The 18,510-nt window shown below is 40.6% G+C and overlaps 1 protein-coding gene across 3 annotated transcripts in view; it reads right to left on the reverse strand.

Moving 5' to 3' along the window:
• Positions 1 to 14,380, reverse strand: part of LOC149436930 (patatin-like phospholipase domain-containing protein 6) — an 84,126-nt gene extending 69,746 nt beyond the window's left edge. Inside the window, exons 1-7 of one of the 3 annotated variants that reach the window (XM_089661251.1) lie at positions 14,289 to 14,380; positions 11,926 to 11,998; positions 11,151 to 11,192; positions 7,794 to 7,893; positions 4,852 to 4,904; positions 868 to 905; positions 645 to 785 (exon numbers count right to left, since the gene is read on the reverse strand). In XM_089661251.1, coding sequence (XP_089517377.1) covers positions 645 to 785; positions 868 to 905; positions 4,852 to 4,904; positions 7,794 to 7,893; positions 11,151 to 11,183 — 365 coding nt within the window. In that variant the 5' untranslated portion in view covers positions 11,184 to 11,192; positions 11,926 to 11,998; positions 14,289 to 14,380. Of the gene's footprint in view, positions 1 to 644; positions 786 to 867; positions 906 to 4,851; positions 4,905 to 7,793; positions 7,894 to 11,150; positions 11,193 to 11,908; positions 11,999 to 14,288 lie in introns of all 3 variants that reach the window. The other 2 variants (XM_089661252.1, XM_089661253.1) reach the window with 2 other exon arrangements.
• Between the last annotated feature and the right edge of the window lie 4,130 nt (positions 14,381 to 18,510).

An 18,510-nucleotide genomic window follows, 5' to 3' on the forward strand; every position in this document is an offset into this window, starting at 1 on the left:
TTGCCATGGTTAGCGATTAAAAGGCTGTTTTGCTCTGAAGACGTTGTAACAGAGAAGATTAATTAAGCCAGAAGGATAAGTGGGGAGGCAACCAACCCATATGGTCATGGTGGCCTTTGGGCCTTGTCTCTCTTGAAGAGTAAATTTAGTATATAACCCTAAAAAATTGCTGACAACGTATGCACTTTATAAGACCTGAGTGCCCTTTGCCATCAGTGTAAAAAAAATATATAAATAAGGTATATTTCCTTAATTTCCTACAAAAAAATAATTGAAAGATCCTCATAAACCAAAATGCAAAAGGTTTGCAGGCCTCAAATGTTGCCCCTGAAATATTACTTCTATCAATGTACTATGAGATGCCCTATAGATAGCTTGACCTATTTTGGAGAGTTTAATCTAGTAATTGGGGATCTCTACTAGCTTGAGGTATACCTCTAGATAACACCATCAGTGGAAGATGTGTAATTAATATTCAATAATTTACTTTACAAAGTAAAATATCTGTCATTCTAGGGAAAACCACTCTGGGAGAACTGAAAGGGCATCACTGCCCTACTATGATTCTTGCTGTAACAAAACAAAAGCAGAACTTGTCTCAAAAAAAAAACCCAGCACAATCAAACAGGACTTCAGAGCCTTACCGAACACTTTGCAGCATGTAGAGCACCTCTGGGGGCAGAGCAGGGGTCTCCACCTCAGATGGGGGTCTGAGAAGAGAATCTGGCGCTGCTTCTGAGTGATGTGTGGGAGCCACTGGATGTTCCCATCCTCCCCTCCGAATCCTAAAAAACAAAGCATCTTATAGAAATGTACTGCTTCAACATTCTAACAACTTCTGTATCCCTCTGCGGTTCACCACCTCACCTCTGCTTTAAACTCAGCACCTTCTTTTTCTTTTTTAGCTGCAAACACATTGAGACACTGTTAAATAACGCCAGTGACATGGATTCATTTAAAAGGTCCAACAAACATATATTTGTATTCATCAGTGGAAATGAGCAGTCTGTGTCCACTAAATAATCTATATTTACATTGGAACTCAACTTCTGCACGTTAGGATTAAGATGGTTAAATCCCACCCCTTGTCATTCAATTGTCAAATGGCAAAGCCTCTAGAACAAACATCTAAAAGATAAATAACAGAACGGAGCGTATCACCAAGCTAGGGCAGGGCCTAATCTCAATTCGGGCAGAAGTCCTTTCTCCGTGTGAAACCTGGGCATAAAAACCAGTAGACTTCACAGGGATGTCTTTTATATAAATCTTGCACAGTTGGTTTGCTGCAAGTGATCTAATCTTCAACACTGATATCAAAAGTCCAGGCAATATACAGACTCTTAGCATTTATAGTACAGTTGCAAGAAAAAGTATGTGAACCCCTTGGGATTACGTGGAGTTTTGCATGAATTGGGCATAAAATGTGCTCTGAACGTCATCTAAGTCACAACAATAGAAGAACACAGTCTGCTGAACATAATACTAAACAAACATTAGATGTTGCCATGGTTTAATTGCACATAACATGTAAACATTCACAGTGCAGGGAGGAAAAAGTATGTGAACCTTTGGACTTAATAACTGGTTGACCCTCCTTTGGCAGCAATAACCTCAACCAAACGTTTCCTGTAGTTGCAGATCAGACCTGCACAACGATCTGGAGTAATTTTGGACCACTCCTCTTCACAAAACTGTTTCAGTGTAGCAATATTCTTGGGATGTCTGGTGTGAATTCGATTTCTTAAGGTCATGCCGCAGCATTTCAATCAGGTTGAGGTCAGGACTCTGACTGGGCCACTCCAGAAGGCGTATTCTGTGCTGTTGCAGCCATTGTTTTGTTGAATTACTTGTATGCTTTGGGTCATTGTCTTCTTGCATCACCCATCCTCTGCGGAGCTTCAGTTGGCGGACAGATGGTCGTACGTTTTCCTGCAAAATGTCTTGATAAACTCTGGAATTCATTTTCCCATCAATGACAACAATCCGTCCAGGCCCTGAGGCAGCAAAGCAGCCCCAAACCATGATGCTCCCTCCGCCATGTTTTACAGTGGGGATGAGGTTTTGATGTTGGTGTGCTGTGCCTTCTTTTCTCCACACATAGTGTTGTGTGTTCTTCCCAAACAACTCAATCTTGGTTTCATCTGTCCACAGTATATTTTGCCAGTAGTGCTGTGGAACATCCAGGTGCTCTTTTGCAAACTTCAAACGTGCTGCAATATTCTTTTTGGACAGCAATGGCTTCCTCCGTGGTGTCCTCCCATGTACTCCATTCTTGTTTAATGTTTTCCTTATTGTAGATGTGTCAACAAAAATGTTAGCATGTGCCAGAGATTTCTGTAGGTCTTTAGCTGACACTCTGGGATTCTTCTTTACCTCATGCAGCATTCTGCACTGTACTCTTGCAGTCATTTTTACAGGACGACCATGCCTAGGGAGAGTAGCAACAGTGCTAAACTTTCTCCATTTGTAGACAGTCTGTCTTACCGTGGACACATGAACATTAAGGCTTTTGGAGATACTTTTGTAACCCTTTCCAGCTTCATGCAAGTCAACAATTCTTGATCATAGGTCTTCTGAGAGCTCTTTTCTGCGAGGCATGGTTCACATTAGACAGTGCTTCTTGAAACCAGTAAATCCAAAACAGGTGTGTGTTTTTTAAGGGCAGGACAGCTGTCAGCAACACATCCAATATCATCACACTGATTGGAGTCAAGGTTGGCTCACTCCTGGCTCCAATTAGCTCTGGGAGAAGTCATTAAGCTAGGGCCTCACATACTTTTTCCTCCCTGCACTGTGAATGTTTACATGTTATGTGCAATGAAACCATGGCAACATCTAATGTTTGTGTAGTATTATGTTCAGCAGACTGTGTTCTTCTATTGTTATGACTTAGATGACGTTCAGAGCACATTTTATGCCCAATTCATGCAAAACTCCACGTAATCCCAAGGGGTTCACATACTTTTTCTTGCAACTGTATTTGTTACCAGAGAACAGATTCTGTTATCAGAGGTAGTGTCCTTTCTGGGTATACTGTAAGCAAAGAACATTCCTGTAGTCTACACCAGCTCCACATCTCTGCACCGCGCATGGGAGTATGTATAGTGAAGAAGGAGCCTTTCCTATATCATCCTTGCCAGGAACTTGACCCTGAGCTATCCACTGTCCCTCACAAACAGGTTCCTTTCCCTACCATTCACTCGCCAGAAAGCCCCAAAATGATGTGAGGCCCCTTATATAGAAGGTTCCCTCACCTAAGATGACCGCCAAAGCTCACTAGAGGTTGCAACGTCCAATCAGGAAGCTACTCCCCCTCAGACACAGAGAGAGTCCATGAGGGGACAATTTCCCCTAACAAATTTCACTCCATCTGTATGATGGCCACCTACCTAATGGAAGAAAACCTGCGCCTGCCTACAAGTACTGCAGTTTATGCTATTCTATGCCATCCTTTTGCTTTATGCTACCTTCTATGTATAAGCCCAATCAGGGTGAAACATGTTAGAAGGCATAGCTACAGGCAGAGACCGTGTAGAAGCCAGCTGGACTAAATACACAATACAGTGTGAAGTCATCAGTTTGTGGCCTCACCTACTGTGTTACTTGTGTAGCATCAGGCTGGACGGCTTCCCTGGGGCCGACACCTGGGGCATTAAGGGACCAAAGAATTATACACTCAAGGCTTGGAACTCCACTGTTTTGCCTGATCTACTGCAGTTAATGCTCTGCTACCTTTCCAGATGGGTAGAACCAGGACCTTGGGAATACCTGGCTTACACAAGAACCACAACAAGGAGGCTCATTGCACAGTATTAATGCTTTAATAAGAATTGGAAGTTCTGTGCATGTAGATATTAGGTGTCTACTTATGGTAAAGTTTGATGTTTGGTTCCTGTATAAGCATGTAAATAATGTACAAGTACAAAAAAGAGAAGTCTGTCTATTATCTGTGGTTTGGTTTGTAGCCCTATGTGACATATCTGAAGCTACTGACATAACCCCTTCCTGTTCCTGTAGACTAAATCCATATTAAGTCTTTACTCTTCAGAGACAGCCTTGAGGATTGTGGTTTGTAGAAATGCAATTCTGTGTTTATTTCAGGCTTCTGTCCAAACCTTAGCAATCTGTTGTATTATATGAAAGGTTCTCATGATGGGAAAGTGACTTGACTATAGACATGTCTTCGTTACTATTTACTCATGTTACAGTTGTACTTGTCCAATAAAAATATCAAAGGATAGATGTGTACAGATCTTTTTTCAGTTCTATTCATGGCCATCTTAAGACACATAGATGCTTGGGTCATTGTGTATCACAAGATGGTTGGGTCATTGTGCCTTAGGAATTAGGGTAAGTGGATGTATAATTAAGACCTCATTCATGTTGGACATTTTATAAGCTGCTCCTAGGGGCGTCTGGCTTTTTTCCTGCCTCTAAAAGCACCTGCATGTTAGCATATATGTCCATGAAAAAAAGTCTTTTAGAGGAGTTCAGCGTTTTGAACTGCGTTTGGCAGAAAGAATACTTGATGCTTGTAAACATGTGTAAAAGCACTTTAATGCTAGCCACGTTTAGCACTTGAGTGTTAATTAATTTCAATGGCCAGAATAAATTATTATTTATTCTGGCTTAAAGCGGCTAAATGCAGTCAACACTTTTACAAGTGTCAAGCATTTTGTATACCAAAATAACACGGTCAGAATGCAAGATGTTTAGGAGAGATAAAGAAAATGTCTTGTGTGCAAGAGACCTAAAGCTCAACATTTAATATTTGTGTTTATATTGTTTCTGTTACTTTTGCCCTCTCCAGACACCTTCAAACTGTAATGAATAAACACTAAAATTTCTCACCTTGTGTGAAACCCTCTGAATCGGTTTCTTTGGAATATCCAATAATGGGATACCTACAGACAATTAATAAAATAGGTACATACACAATGAATGATGAATAATGAGTGCAAGTAACAAGGACAATAGGCTTGATTTAAAAAGCTATAAAGCAGAACCAAACCCTCCTGAAGCTGCCATCATAGACTCCATCTGCTCTGCAGTTGCCACCGTGCTGCACTTGTGATTAGTTATCATACCAGCCATTTGGTGGCTTGCCAAGTCAGTTTAGAGCTAACTTAACTAACTAGTACTGATGTGGTGACTCCTGCTATCACATATCATGTATACTAGATTTGCCTCTGCATTACCAGCTTTTGGGATGTGATGGAAACTTAATGCAGATTTATAGGCCTTGAACTTCCGAAGTCTGTCTCCTAGATATTCTCAGTAGCTTTCTATCCCTAATACATGAACACGTTATGTTTCGCTTAATACTTTTCCAAGCAAGGAAGATTATGCTACTCAACTGGAAGAGTCCTAACCATCCAACACTAGCAGAAGTAGATCATCCAATCACTGCAGATTTTCCCAAACTAAAAATAATATACACTGGCAGAGTCTACCCTAATACATTTCTTAAGATTTGGAATTTGTGGATAGAGTGACCTTCAGTACAAGGTTCAGATGTACCTATCTTAAATATGGGTTTTAAAGCCAGGAAGACATGGATTAAAATTTATCCGGTTCATCATCAACTTCTGTACAACCAGCCTGTTAGAAAATTTTCTGTATGATTAGCTCTTTTGGCTAAAGCCAGCAGCATTGATTGATGTTAGTGATGGGCCGCACGCCCCCCTGCTCGGATCATGGTCGAACATTTCAACCTAATGAACGTTTGGCCAAAAACTTTGAACCAGGACAATTCACTAAGCGGTATCTTACCACATCCAAGTATGCATGAGTTATGCGGTATTTTAGTAGTGAAAACATGCTTTAATGTTTCAGCTGTCCTCCCCCCCTTAAAAACAAAGCCCTTCAGGTCTGGTATGGATTTTGAGGGAAACCCCCATGCCAAAAATGTTTTTAAAAATGGTGTGGGGATCCCCCCCGCAAAATCCATACCAGACCCTTATCCAAGCATGCAGCCAAGCAGGTCAAGTAAGGGGGGGATGAGCGAGCAACTTGAATCAGACCAAACCACATGCCCTCAACATGGGGGGGTGCTTTGGGGGAGGGGGGCTCCCCCCCCCCAAAGAACATTGTCCTCATGTTGATGGGGACAAGGGCCTCTTCCCCACAACCATGGCCATGGTCTGCGGGCAGGGGGCTTACCGGAATCTGAAGGCCCCCTTGAACAAGGGGGTCCCCAGGTCCTGGCCTACCCTCCATGTGAATGAGTATGGTGTACATAGTACCGCTACTCATTCAGAAAAAAAAATGTAGTGTAAAAAATGACAGTAGACAGTCTGACAAGTCCTTTATAAAAAACAAAAATAAAAAATGTCCCCCAAAGTAGATCCAACAACAATCACGATGCCCGTCGCCACCGCCGACCCGAAAAAAGAAAAAAAAAAGAAAGGCTCCACTCTTGACGCTGGCTTCCAGCCATGTGACAGCTGCTCCTGCCTGACAGTTCTTAAATATCTAAGGGGCAGGGCCATCCAGTGACATCAAGCCGGTGACCCTGCCCACTTGTGACATCATTGTGTGCTGTGATTGGCCAAAGCATTGCACCCACCCACCCACCCCCCACTTTAAGGGCTGCTGATCTCCGGGCAGCAGGAAGGGGGGGGGACGGGTGCAGTCCCATACGGTCTGTCAGTGTGCAGTGTACTGGATGGATGACAGGAGGGAAAGCCCACAGAAGACAACACAGCTCACCTCCTCTGGGCTCTTTCATCTCCGCCACTTCTCCTCTCCCTGCTCCAGGCTGCCCCCTGGTCCTGGCTCGTCAGCTGCTGGAGGGAGAGGTACACGACCATTGCTCTGCAACTGCCCTTCCCCACACCCCACATCGATCTTCCTGCTGTCCGCCACTGCTCAAAAGGTCCCTTCTTCTGGGGGGCGGTTTCGCCCCCTTAAAAATTGCCGCCCTAGGTGTATGTACTCACCTGTAAGGGGAGCAATTCTATTTTGTCACCAAGGGCTACACTTTATTTTAATTTTAAATTGAATGTGGGGTGATACAAATTTGTGTTAGCAGCTGGTAGTTATTTTTATGTATGTATTGAATTGTATTGTAACTATACTGTCTGCCCTTGTTGTAAAGCACTCTGCAAGCTGTTGGCGCTATATAAATCCTGAATACTAATAATATATTTAGTTGACTTGCACTTCTATCAATTGCACAGATATTTTTTTTTTAATTAAAATTGGTGGAGTACGTTTCAGAGTTGGTTGGATGCCAGTTTGCAGGTGTTCAGGAGGCAATACTGCCACCTCTTGAATACTTGTTGATCCTCTTGGGCGGTACAGACTTCCCAATCATGTGATTGGCTGTCACAGTGATCACATGTTCGGAAGCCTGTCCTGCAAGCTCCCAATCATAATTAAAGACTGGGAGCTTTCTGTGATAAAAGCCCTAAGATGCCATGGACACATATATTCAGTGTGTGGGCATTAAGGCCCACCCTCCTTGCCACTGCACATATGCGTAATGTGGTTGGCAAAAGGTTAACATTCAGACCTTACAACTACGCACTTGTGCGCAAAACGTGTCACAGCTCCTTATCTTGATACCAGTCTACTTTGTACATTGGTCTGTACCAATAAACTTCTATATAAAGGTGAGCAATGTGAACTATGCTTTTTGGATTTCTTTGCATGACTAGACATAGTATGGAAACCTGACAAAGAGCTATGGAATGTAGGACCGGTTCCTTTGTGGACTCAAGGATAGTTTGGGTTAAACATTTGTACTACTCAAGTTAAGGTAAAAAGGAAAGAATAGACTCGTCACTCACCTGGCTGGTTCTCTTGAAAAAACCTCTGCAGAAGCCATAGTAAAAAAACTCCTCCCACAAGGAGGCCCGCCCCCAAGGTGTAATGTGTTATTGTATAATCCTGGGAAAAAATAAAGAAAAATATTTAAAAAGTTCTAAATAACTGCAAACTCAATAAAATTCAGTCAGTACATGAGCCCTAGACTAGCTCCATACTAACAAGTTTTGAAAGGCTTTGTAAATAAATGTAATATAATGTATATTAGTGACAGTCATGGGGTAATATACTTGCAGGCAGATACAAGGGGGCCACATATGCAATGAACAGATATGGTCACTCCATGTACATACTGTAAAATGACTATACATGCAAATAGGTCTGTAACACATTAACAATCTGAAAAGATTTACAATAAAGTTGAACTCCAGCGTCACAGTCTTCAGTCTTGTACAGTTGTACAGGCTCCCCCTCTGCTGCGGCGCTATCGATGTCCAGGCCACTGTGAATTGCCAGAGTATCATGTAACCACTATGATCAATCATAGTGTGCACATGATATTATGTAAGTAAACTGTCATGAATGGTTTTCATTCATGAACAGCTTGCTTTCTGTGATTGGCCCACATCTATTATGTGGTACCTGGCACCCTGTACCATGTGATTAGCTGAAGCCGATCACAGCATCACAACAGTAAGCAAGCTGTCATGAATGAAAAACCATTGAACTACTTTGATGACAGTATGTTAAAAAAAAATGTTGAAAAAAGAAAAAAAAAAGGATTTACAGAATTAAATACAATATTATTTCATATTCTTATCATTTTTTTTTTTTTTACATACTGTTTCTAGTCAGTATCCCTGATTACCGCCACACCAGTGATTTAATGACTCTGCACTGTACTAGTGAGAGTAAAAAAAAAAATGTTTACTTAATTTTCTGAAAAAAAAAATAACACCTTCCAAAAACTCACCATTCCTCTTACTAAATACCTTGTACTGTCTATTTTCCAAGAAGGGGTCATATCTCAGCAGGACCGGAGCAAGCCAGCAGGACGTGCTTATATGCTCTACAAGCCACCACCAGTGAACCACAAGTGACCACTTGCTCCGATCCTACTGTGGAAACCTATTGATTGGGAGTAACATGTATAGGAGTGGAGCGGGGTCAGTGGCCATCTTGATGTCGGCATGAGAGGTGGTGAGACAGAGTTTAATATGTGTTTGATATGCGTAGTACATAGCACTGTGTGCACTGACTTCATTTTAATATTGAATAAATGATTTTACTGTATGAAAGGCACTATCATTCCCTATTCTTCTTTCATGAAAGAAATAACGTGATAATGTGAGTGGAGGATCCACAGAACATTGGGAGCCATCTGTGGTGAACTGAATCTGGAGCCATCCTGTTTGCAGCCCCTGAAGGGGGAACAAGGGGGACTATCCATCAGGGTCTAGTCTGGAGGTGAGCATGCAGTATATTGTTCATGGGAGGTGTATCCATGGGTAGCACTGGTGATCAGTTATAGAAGATACTGGTGCACAGACCCATTGGGACACATGGATAATTTGGTGGAAGATCTTACTACTTTGGACTTCATGTTTTTGACTTCATCATTATTTTATAGTGAAGGTTTGTGGGTTGTGTGGTGTCTTTTGCTGCATTATTTCCTGAGGGGTGGAGTGAAACCACTTTATGGTTGGCGCAGCAACCTTTATGTTATTGATTCATATGCAATTTTTTACTTATATTTATATGTTTGATGATATTTTTTGTGGTGTAAAGAGTAATCATGCAGTGGCTGTGCTGACTGATAATTAGATTTGATTAATCTAGTGCTGTTATAACACTGGGTAATAAAGGACCAGCAAAGTGCTATTGATAAATGTACATCAGTACGAAGGTAGTTAAAGTGATACTAAAGTCTTGTTTTTTGTTTGTTTTTTATTAATAAACATGTTATACTTACCTGCTCTATGCAGTGGTTTTGCACAGTGACGTCCCTAGGCAGGTGCGGGGGTGCACGCCGCTCTGGGTGACACCTATGGCACGGGGTGACACCGGACCCGCTCCACGAAAAGGAAAGTTTTAAAGCAAGCCGACGATCCCCGCAAGATGGATCGTATCTGTGGATTGAACATAATGGATCAGAGTCCGATCCATTATGCTCCCCAATCCGCAGATCCGATCCATCTTGTGGGGATCATCGGCTTGCAACCTATACGGGGTTAACTGATCTAGGTAAGGCTGTGCAAGATCCGGTACTTGTCTGTAACCAGGAAATGCGGCCGCAATACAGGAACCTTCACCATCTGTCATCACTTCTCGAGCATGTGCAGACCAGACCAGTGTTGAAAGATCAGTTAGGTTGCAAGCCGACGATTACCCGCAAGATGGATGGGATCTGCGGATTGGGCAGCATAATGGATCAGACTCCGATCTATTATGCTCAATCCACAGATCCAATCCATCCTGCGGGGATTGCCAGAGGGGTGACACCAAGCGTTACCGCACTGGGTGACACCGACCCTAGGGACGCCCCTGGTTTTGCACAGAGCAGCCCAGATCCTTTTCTTCTCAGGTCCTCCTCCAGCACTATTGGCCCCTTATTCCTGTCAGGTGCCCCCACAGCAAGCAGCTTGCTATGGGGACACCTGAGCAGGCACGCTCTTGAGCCGCAGCTCTGAATGTCCTTTAACACACATAGCCGTGGCGCAGCCCTGCCCCCCCACTTTCATGATTAGCTTACTGGCTGTGATTGACAGCAGCAGGAGCCATTGGCTCTTGCTGCTGCCTCAGCAAATCAGCAGTGAGAGTCCCAGGAGAACTGAGGCTCTTGTGGACATCACTGGATCGGGATGGGGCTCAGGTAAGTGTTAGGGGGCTGCTACACAGAAGGCCTTGAGCCTTTAAAACCACTTTACAGTCTTCATTCATGTAGTAAGGTGACAACAAATAAATCCCCCCAAATGGATTAGGCCTCATTCACACAGGCATATGCCTATTTTATGAGCAGCACGCGAGTGCTTGCTGGCAGAGCTAGCAGAAGATCCTGCGTAAAATATGCATCTAGAATACTTGCTTTTAAATGTGTACAGCATTTAGATGTGTGCAATTCTTCTTTGGCTACATTTTTATGCACATACACACGTAAAATTTGCAGAACTGTGTAGCGCTGGACGCAGAGGTGTCCTTTTTTTTTTTTTTTCTTTGCAGCTAAATGCGGTTCACATTTTCACATGGACATGACATGCAGCTATGTGTATGGGCTCATTTAAAAGCAGCATTTTTTTCATGCCCGTGTGAATGAGCCCTAATTGCATTACCACTGTAAATAGATCAGTATTATATAAAAGACACATTGAGGATCTACTTACAATTTCCAGCAGCTCCAGGATCTGCCCCTCCATGTGACTCACCTAAAAATAATTAGTCGGTCATATAAGTTTGGATGACATGTGAATACACGTTAACTTTACCTGTGTTTACAGGCGGGTTTTACTGAATTATTCACATTTTTATTTTTTTCACATATAAGGCTAGGTTCACATCTATGCGATTTGTGAGGCTTGCATTTTAATGGGCTGCGAAAATCACGAAAAAGGTCCCTGCAACTTTTTCAAATTGCAGGGAAATTGCATGAAGCTTTTGCACCATGCGTTCTCCTGCACACGATAAGGCACTACATTTTCAGATGAGTGAGGGCGACATTATTATTATTATTATTAATATTATACAGGATTTATATAGTGCCAACAGTTTGCTCAGCGCTTTACAATATAACGGGAGGCAATACAGCAACAATACAGTTCAATACAAGAGGGATAGGAGGGCCTGATCCTTGGAGCTTACAATCTAAGAGATTAGGAATTAATGGCAGTCCTGCAAGTCTGCATGTGGGTGCGGGAATGTATGCAATTTACATCACCCACATATATGTGAACCTAGGCTAAATCAATGTTAAATTTGTGCATCCTTGCTTTCACAGGTGGCATGCATCAAACCAGACAGAGTTCCAAACATATATTATTTTGTTTTGAATAGAGTGGGGAAGGGTCAGAGTCTCTGTCCGGTTTTTATCAATGTCTGTGTCCCTATTTGAAAGATTAACCATCCTGTTTATATTTTATTATACCTTGTATTTTATTGTACCTTTATTATACTCTGTGGCTTTCTGTCCTGGCGAATGGGGGGAATCACAGTCAGCAATTTTAAATCTTCTCCGCTTTACCCAAAATGAAACAAAAATAAATAAGTACAAACTGGCTGCAGGTATAAATTAAAAAAAGAAAAGAAAAGATGTTGGGAGACAATTATTCCAGCAAATTGCATATTAATTAAAGTATATCTAAAGGTAAAATGTTATTCTTAGTTTTGGATAGACAGGAGAGGGATCAGAACCCCTTTCTGGTTTTATTGCTGCATGTGGCCCTATTAGGGAAATTCACTCTATTTCTCCTGCTTACGGTTATCATTGAAAATGACAATAAAAGAAAATCCTATATTTTGCATTATCCCCAGAACAGTAATATAGGAGACATCTTCCAATGGGGACACGAGTTTTAGTGACAACCAGGGATTCCCGTACTTTATCACTTTAATGTGATTTCCTCTCACTTCTTGTTTTGGCTATGGGACAGGAAGTAAGGGGAAATCTCCCCAATGGGACACAAAAGGCAAAAAAAAAAAAAACCTGACAGGGGTTATAGCCCTCCTATACCCTCCTCCATTATCCAAAATTGAAATAAACTTTTTGCCTATAGTTCTGTTTTAATGTGCAGTGTATGTGCACAAATGTTAGCATGAATCTCTAGGTCAATTATGTGGATAAAATATTACAGTCACTGACAGTATAGATAAATGTCCCCTTAAATCTCTCACTTTGGTCGCAAAACAGGACCAAAGTTTAATCTCAACATTTCTGCATGCAATTTTTACAGTAATTAATATTCAACTGCTTTAATCAATTATCTCTTCATCTTCATATCATATACAACTGTATTAAAGAGCACTGTGGAACCAAAGAATGTATTAAAAAAAAAAGAAGCAAAAAAGTGACTTTGTAGAGCAGCGCAAGCAAATATCAAATCGTTTTCAAAGGTCCCACAGCCATGAAATTTGATTGGCTGCTACAGACAATGCACCTTATTCCTTCAGTGCTCACTAAATTTAAAATGCAGATGTAGTGTGACATAAATGAAAAGAGAATATGTTACCCAATTGTTTTGTCTTATTCTAAAATATGCTGACCAAAATGTTTGTCTTATTCTAGAATAATATGTTACACAAAAATTTGTCTTGTTTCAGAATATGTTACCCATTTTTTTTTCCTTTTCTGAAATACATTATCCAATTTTTGTGTCTTATTCTAGACTAATATGTTAACCAAAATTTGTCTTTTTTCTATAGTATGTTACCCAAACTTTGTCTTATTCTAGAATACATTGTTACTCACTTTTGTTATTTTACAATGTTACCCAAATTTCTTGTCTTGTTCTAGAATAATGTATTACCCAAACCTCTTGTCTTATTCTAGAATAATATGTTACCATAATTTTTCTCTTATTCTAAAATAGCGTTACCCCAGATTTTTTTCTTATTCTAGAATAATATGTTACCAGAATTTTTTTTGTCTTCTTTTATATGAAATACTGTATGTTACCCAAATTTATGCCTTAGTCTAGAATAATTTGTTACCATAATTTTTCTCTTATTCTAAAATAATGTTATCCCAAATTTTTGTCTTATTCTAGAATAATATGTTACCATAATTTTTCCTGCTATTCTAGAATAACATGTTACGTCAATTTTTTTGTCTTATTTTATATGAAATACTGTATGTTACCCAAATGTTTGTCTTATTCTAGAATAATTTCTTACCATAATTTTTCTCTTATTCTAGGATAACGTTACCCCAGTTTTTTTGTCTTATTCTAAAATAATATTACCCAAATTTTTGTCTTATTCTAGAAACATTTGTTACCATAATTTTTTCTCCTATTCTAGGATAACGTTACCCCACTTTTTTTTTGTCTTATTCTAAAATAATGTTACCCAGATTTTTGTCTTATTCTAGAATAATTTGTTACCCAAAATTTGTTGTCTTACTCTATAACGTTACCCAATTTTTGCCTTATTCTAGAATATGTTACTCAAAATTGACATTCTAGAAAAATATTGCACCCAACTTTTTTTCTTAGTCTAGAATAATGCTACCTCATTTTTTTTTTTTTTTTGCTAGAATTGGCTACGGAAAAAATGTTGTCTTATTCCAGAATAAATCAATTGGGAGTAAACCAACAAATATATTATGCACACATCAGAATGTTTTAAATAAATATATATACACACACACCCTGTATATATACATATACACACAGTATATAAACACACAAAACTGTGTGCCTGCGCACATATCAGGTCCCTGTTTACTGTTAGATCAATCCCTACAGACAAATGCAACCCATCCCTTCCAACCCATTCCTTTCAGAAAGATAAATCTATGTCCTCTTCACCTTTGTCCTCACTTGTTCGACCTTCTTTTGACTTGTTAGTACGATCCCCAGCCACTGCAGGTGACATCATCGGTCGGTGCTGGGCGGGGATTGGAGCCATATATGGAGGTGATGGTAAACAAATTGCCATATTACTCCTCCACTTTTGCAGCAGAGAGTAACTTCGGCCATGTTGCTACACCCAAAACTAAATACAGTTCTAGCTTTTAAAATCAAAGACAAAATAATTTCACCAATGAGACACCAAGTGTATTTTATATTTTCTCAGTTGGATATGACTTTAGATATATTGAATATATGAATGCTTTCTTACGTCAGCTGGGGAATGTACCCTGTGCTATAATTATCTGCGTAGTACATAGATTACATGGTGCCCTTTGCTCTACATACCATCAGTACTATCTCAGGGGAAGAGTAATTTTACACCTTGTGCTGTTCACTGTTTACATAACTGATTTGTTCTGCGTGAGTGCGAATGTCAAATCCTGTGACAACAATATATTGCTCTTTATGCAGTAGTCACCTGTCACAGCTGTATCAAAAAGCTGACATTCTCTCACACCTAGATACCCCAAGGTCTGCTTTTTAAATGAACCCCACCATCGATGAAATGCAGCATAAACAGTTAAAGCACAACTAAAGCTGGCCACGCACTAGTAGATTTTCATACAAACATACATATGAAAATTCTCATCAATACATTCGATAACTTGACAAATGTCGTACGAAAGGGTTTGCCATTAAAATTCGATTTTGATGTAAATAGACTTTCCTGAATGAAATTTCTTTAACCCCTAGCCTACAGGGCACTTATACCCCCTTCCTCCCCAGGCCAATTTCCAGCTTTCTGTGCTGTTGCACTTTGAATGACAATTGCGCAGTCATGCAACACTGTACCCATATGAAATTTTTATCAGTTTTTTGTGACAAATAGAGCTTTATTTTGGTGGTATTTAATCACCTCTGGGTTTTTTATTTTTTCTTAAACAAACCAAAAACCACAAAAAATGTTTTAGTTTTTGTTATAAAATTTTGTAAATAAGTGATTTTTCTCCTTCACTGATGTGCGCTAATGAGGCTGCACTGATGGGCACTGAAAGGCAGCACTCACATTTGGCATTGATAGGTGACACTGAAAGGCAGCTCAGATGGGCACTGGCAGGTGGCATTGATGGACACTGACAGGTGGCACTGCTGGGGCTACACAGATCATCAGGGCACACTGATCATCAGTGCTCTGATGATCTGTGTACATGTCCCCTCCAAGGAATGCCGATTACTGGCTCTCCTCTCCCCACGAGCTGTCAGCGTGACAGTTCGTGGGGAGAGAAATGCAGATAACCAGCATTTCCCTGTTTACATGTGATTAGCTGTGATTGGACACAGCTGATCACATGACTGAGCTGACATCTTCAGCTCTGTGGATCGATGATCTGCTGTGTCCAAGGGACACAGCGCACCACCGATCGCCGCGCTCCGGGAGCCGCGAATGCACGGTTAGAATGGGAGGACAACATATGACATCCTCCCAGAACGAGAGAACCACCTTGCGTCCGTCATTACTATATGGCGAGTGGGAGGCAGTTAAGAAAACTTTCCTTCCTGCTCCTTTAAACTTCCTCATCATAGTGGGCAAAAAGAATCATCAATTTCACCCCATTAATGATTAGAAATTTAAAAAGGACGTTCTTAAAATTAATATATATAAACCAAAAAAATTATCAGGCCAGTACCACACTTCCTGTCTGGGGTTGCCTCTACTCTAGATAGATGTACTAGCAGATTTAGACTGTAAACCCTCACGTTGTAAAACAACCATCTAAAATAGAAATGAAAGGCAAAACATTTGTGTATACATATAAAAAACATTATATATACACCTTGTTTTTCTTTTTTTGTAAAGAGATCACAATCTGTTCTCAGCTGCATAGAGAGCTGGGGAGGAGAAACAGCAGGTCAAAGAGAGAGAGTGTGAGGGAGGGAGTCAGTGAGTGTTGTCAGGACAAGACTGATCATTGGAGATCACCCAGCATAGCTAAAGAACTGATCATGTTATGCTCTTATGCCTAGTGTGGTCAGTTTTTAATAGGAAAGCAGAAGAACTGTCGGGAACGCCAGGGATTTCACACAAAGAAAGCAATACAAAGAGAACAAGATAATTTTTCATACAAGTACATAGTACAGCAGCTACATATCAGGAATATGTGTCACCTCCTCCCATGCTCACCTCCCAAGCTTCTCCCATCCTATGGAACTCTCTAGCCCAATCTGTCCGGCTGTCTCCTAATCTATCCAGATTTAGACGATCCCTGAAAACCTCTCTTTAAAAAAGTCTATTCTGCGTCTACCTAGTAATCCACCATATATTTCCTCCATCAGCTCATCCCCCCACAGCTATTACCTTTTGTATCACTCAACCCTTCCTCCTAGATTGTAAGCTCTAACGAGCCGGGCCCTCTGTTTCCTCTTGTACCAAATTGTATTGTAACTGTAATGTTTACCTTCATTTTGTAAAGCACTGTGCAAACTGTTGGTGCTATATAAATCCTGTATAATAATAATATAATATAGTATAATAATAATAATATGAAATGTCAGGTTTATATATTCTTTAAAGCTAACTTTAAGCAGTTACAGGTTTTACATACTGTAAATTAATAAAAGCTGACCATTGTAAGCACCCCGGTCAGTGGTAATTTCTTAGTCTCAACCCCCAAACTGCCAATTTTGCTGGACAGCTTGGTCTGTTACAGTAAAGTGGAAAAATCGACCCCAAAAAACACAGACTTAAGCAGGCCATAGACAGCATGATTTTCTCTTTCTTGGAAGGGCGGGTTGCAGGAAGATAAATAGCTTGATTCCATCATGGACAAAGCCAATGTTGATTGGGGAATCCCTCCCACAGAGCTATTGTGTTCTTCTGGATGGGGGAGCCGTCCCCACCTGGAGAACACAGCAATTACTGCTAGCGGCTACAAGAGCATGTCAAATCTGACAGGTTGGTGTTACCCAAATTGACTGATCGATCACCTTGGGTACATACAGCTTGCCCATAGATGATTCAGATCTCAGGCAGTCCCTGCCAAGATTTGAACCATCTATAGGCGGCTTTACTGGCCAGATTATCAGATCAGTCAGTGTTGATGGGGGAAAACCTGCTGCACTATTGTAATGGCACTAGGAGTTTCCTCCAGCATCAGAATATAGTCATCACTGCCATGGCAGTAAGCATGAGGAAGAACCTGGCAGGCTGGTAGTACTGAAGACGATCGATAGATCAACTTTAGTACAACGACCCTGCCCATAGATGGATCAAAATTCATCTATTTCCTGCTAGACTAGCTGCATTTTGATTCGCCAATGGCCAGCTTAATAGAAAATTTCCATCACTTTGGAGAAATTGTCACTCATGTCCTGGTGTGTCTGACAATGGGAAGCTGGGGACTAAAAATTTCTATTGTTTAATTTTTCTTTTACACTATAAAAGGCCAAAATGCACAAGAATGTGCTAAACGGCACATTGAAAACCTTGTACATTCAGATGCCCCCTGCAGAAATGCAGATGCCTTACTTCATACTTCATGTATGTTTGTTAGGGTGGCACACAGGATGAATGGCAGAGCACAGATACAGCAGATTACCGCATATAGGTGGGGAGCGAGCATTCAGCTTTGTATACCTATAAGGCTCCATGTACACGGGACGTTTGGAAAACACTTCTGAACGATGGGAACCGACTGATGGAAAACGTAGGTTAAAAACATCTGTTTAGCCATGTTTGCATAATGCGTTTATAAGCATTTTTTTTAAAGAGAACCTCAGGAGACCTTTCAAAATGCACTGAAAAACAGTAAAAAATTTAATATTTCAGCCATTTTGAGAGAAATAGGGAGAGCAGAAGCAGAGAGAGCAGTATTTGTTGAGATTAGCTGTTTTTTTTGTGGTGTTTGGATGTGTTCCAGCTCATTTCTGTGCAGAAATTATTGCAGCAGTGTCTAACATATTTTCTTTCCTCAAACCTCAAAGTATGGTGTACCAGGTCCATTTGAGTACCGGGACACCGCTTTGCATGCATTTATCATGATAAAAAGGCTCTGGCCAGCATCTGGAAATGGAAGAGTTAAAAAAAATTACAAACGCTTATAAATGCGTTTCAAAATGCTGATATAATCTACTCCTGAATGCAAGTTTGGTGCATTAAAAAAAAAATTACTGTATACTC

Source organism: Staurois parvus, unplaced genomic scaffold (assembly GCF_062004578.1).
Source record: "Staurois parvus isolate SC_StPar_1 unplaced genomic scaffold, SC_StPar_1.0 ptg001328l, whole genome shotgun sequence".
NCBI classification, from domain to species: Eukaryota; Metazoa; Chordata; class Amphibia; order Anura; family Ranidae; genus Staurois; species Staurois parvus.